Source organism: Gracilinanus agilis, unplaced genomic scaffold (assembly GCF_016433145.1).
Source record: "Gracilinanus agilis isolate LMUSP501 unplaced genomic scaffold, AgileGrace unplaced_scaffold38708, whole genome shotgun sequence".
In the NCBI taxonomy this organism is placed as follows: Eukaryota; Metazoa; Chordata; class Mammalia; order Didelphimorphia; family Didelphidae; genus Gracilinanus; species Gracilinanus agilis.
Window position 1 is genome coordinate 537 of NW_025372143.1, and position 3,203 is coordinate 3,739.

The 3,203-nt window shown below is 39.7% G+C and overlaps 1 protein-coding gene across 1 annotated transcript; it reads left to right on the forward strand.

Moving 5' to 3' along the window:
* The first annotated feature begins 1,974 nt into the window (after positions 1 to 1,974).
* On the forward strand, positions 1,975 to 2,916 carry LOC123255071 (olfactory receptor 5A1-like). The gene has a single exon (XM_044683929.1). It carries the CDS (start codon positions 1,978 to 1,980, stop codon positions 2,914 to 2,916), a length of 939 nt encoding a protein of 312 aa, XP_044539864.1. The 5' UTR covers positions 1,975 to 1,977.
* Positions 2,917 to 3,203: the final 287 nt, after the last annotated feature.

The following is a 3,203-nucleotide window of genomic DNA, read 5'->3' on the forward strand; positions in this document are numbered from 1 at the left end:
CTGGGCAGCTGGAGACTCTGCACAGCACATGAGGATTCCCCTTCTATGCCCTCAGACTGGACAGTTCAAGAATTGAAGCCTATTTTGGAGTACCTCTTTAGTTATGCTGCAACAGGGTTCCCCCTGCTCTGTCCCATTATTAGATTTGGTCCTCTTTCTTCTTAAAGCTCATTGTTTTCTATCTCAGTGTGTAAGGGTGTGGAGGTTTTAAGATTCACTCCATCTAAGCTGCCATCTTCCTGGAAACCTCCAGGGAAGGCTATTGATGTAGATGTGGATTAATATCTGTGTATTCTCACAGCCCTACTACCAATACTATTGATGGCTCACTAGCTCTCTCAGTCAAGCACAGGATACAGTTTTAGGGTCAGGCCTCCCTCTTCTTCTTCAACCCTTCACCTCCCTCTGACCAGTTCTTGCTCCAAAAGAAGTTTGCTCAAGTCCCAGCTCTGAGTTCTGAGACCTCCCAACTGTAATTCTTAGTGGGTATTTATGGGTTGGGGGCCAACCAATGTTTGCCCCTGGCTCACGGCACCTGGGAACATTCCAAATCTCTCAACTGCCATCCCTGTGAGTCAAGGTGGCATCCATATTATCCCAGATTAATGATTTTTAACATAAATTCCATTTTGTTTTATGGAAATCTCAACCTGTAAATTTCCTGCTGATCTTCATTTTTGGATTTCTGCTCTATGCTTAACTAAACTTATGTATTCCTATCCCTCTAACTACCTTCCCAAAATGATAAATCCTATCTTATCTAAAGTCCTATCTATCTGTGCTTATCTTATGCTAAGAACCAGGTTTGGGAAAGAGTTTTTCTAAGAGAGTGTGGGGTTTGAATACATTGAAGTATGACATTAATCATTGTAACAAATTTAACAGTATCTACCTATGTTGCTTCTTACTTATTCTAAGTAAATACATTTTTGCAACAAACTATCTTATGGTTTCTAATACTTAATTTTTAAAATGAACATTCCTAATACACAACATACCAAGATACCAGGATAGCAGAACAGAAACAATTGGCTCCACAAGGAACAGGTAGGCAAAACTCCCACTTGGTTTTTACTGGAATAAGCCACAGGAAGATGCCCCTCCAACCTGTCCCAAGGACAGGACAAATGACCCCCAACTGTCTAACTGTGTTCATTCTTATATCATCCTCACGCTCTAGAATAGGTCCTTATACTTCTGTGTCATGCAGCAAGTCCTCTATGCAAACTCTCCTGTATACTCTCTGTTTGCAAAGCTTTTCTTTATTTTTCTTCCTTACATATCAGATAACAAGGAGTAAGAGAGAAGAAGTATGATTAATAACATCATTTTTTCAATGAAATGTGATGTAAGGTTTTCAGGTGATTAAATGAGGAAGAAAGGAGTTATGGAAGATTTGAAAGGGGAAAAATAATGTTTGGGCAAGCTCCTATGGTGAGGGCCAGGGAGAACATATTGAGGAAACCACAATGAAGGCATAATTAATATGATGCAACATAAATTTATGGTGGACACAATCATCCTGATTTCATCATCTTTCCCACTTTATTTAGTGGTATGTGAATAGCAAGAAAGGCAATGGTTGATGAGTGTAATATAAGGTCAGGTTGACAAAGCAAGATCAGTGGTAGGATAAGGAAACCAGAGAGGAAGAATAGGATGAATCTGAAAATACCTCTTGTTGAGGGTGAATTATAGTTTGAAGTAAGATAGAGATTCCAATATGCATAAGTGTTGTCAAAGACATGGCATTAGGGTACAGATTGTCATGTAAGTAGGAATGGTATAAGGGTCAATTTAAGTGCAACAGAAAAAAAAAACAATATAAATGATGTGAAAAGCGAGAAGAAGATTTGATTGTGGAGGGATTTAAATGTCAGGATGAGAATTTTGTATTTCAGTTGAGACAAGTAGGAGCCACTGAGTAAAGAGTTAATTACAAAACTTTTCTTATCTCATTTTTCTCTCAACAGAACAATGAATATGGGAAGAAATCAAACTTCTGTAACTATATTCACCCTCCAAGGAATCTCAGCTCCACCAGAGATGCAGGTCATCTTCTTTGTTCTATTCCTGGGAATCTATATCACAACTTTGACTTGGAACTTGGGCCTCATTATCCTCATCAGGAGTGATCCCCATCTTCATTCCCCTATGTATTTCTTCCTTAGTTGTCTATCTTTCATAGACATCTGCTATTCTTCCTCTATTACTCCAAAAATGCTCTCTGACTTCTTTCTGGAAGTAAAAACAATTTCCTTCTTGGCCTGTGCTACTCAGTATTTTTTTATGGCCTGGATGGGGCTGACTGAATGTTGTCTTTTGGCTATCATGGCATATGATCGTTATGTGGCCATTTATAGCCCACTGAAGTATTCCACCATCATGCACCTGCCAGTCTGTGGAAAGTTGGTGGTTGGGGCCTATGTAGCTGGGTGCCTCGGTAGCTTAGTCCATACAACAGCTGGTTTCCATGTCCATTTTTGTGGGCCAAATATAATTAATCACTTTTTCTGTGATATACCTCAGATCATAGCCCTGTCCTGCTCTAACCCTTTCATCAATCAAATAATGGTATTTGTGGTAGCACTTTGCATTGGATTATTCTCATTCCTCTTCATCATCATGTCTTATGTGTATATCACAGTCACTATCCTGAAAATGCCCTCAGCCAAGGGAAGGGCAAAAGCCTTCAACACCTGTGCCTCCCACCTGACTGCTGTTACTCTCTTCTTTGGCTCTGCCCTCTCTGTATACCTGCGTCCCAACTCTGGCCATTCCAAACATCTGGACAAGGTTTTGTCTGTCTTCTATACCATCCTCATCCCCGTGCTAAACCCTCTGATCTATAGCCTCAGGAATAAAGAAATCAAAGATGCCCTGAAGAGGCTCATGAAAAGGGGAAAATTTCCCTAATAATTATGCTTCCATTTGTCTTTGTTATAATTAGTTAATAAATCTTATAATAAATACGTAGGTGGATTCCTGTGATTTAAGTAGTAAAAGGAAGTCCTATTGTTGAAACTTACTTCACTGATGAAGATGGCAACTTATTTCTAGCTGATAGTCTTAGAGAGTTGCCTGAGGGCACTGAGAGCTTAAGAAAATGTCCATTGATGATGAAGTAAGTATGTCATAGGCAGAAATTGAATCCAGGTCATCCTGAGACCCAGGAAAATCCCTCATCCTCTACAACAAACGTC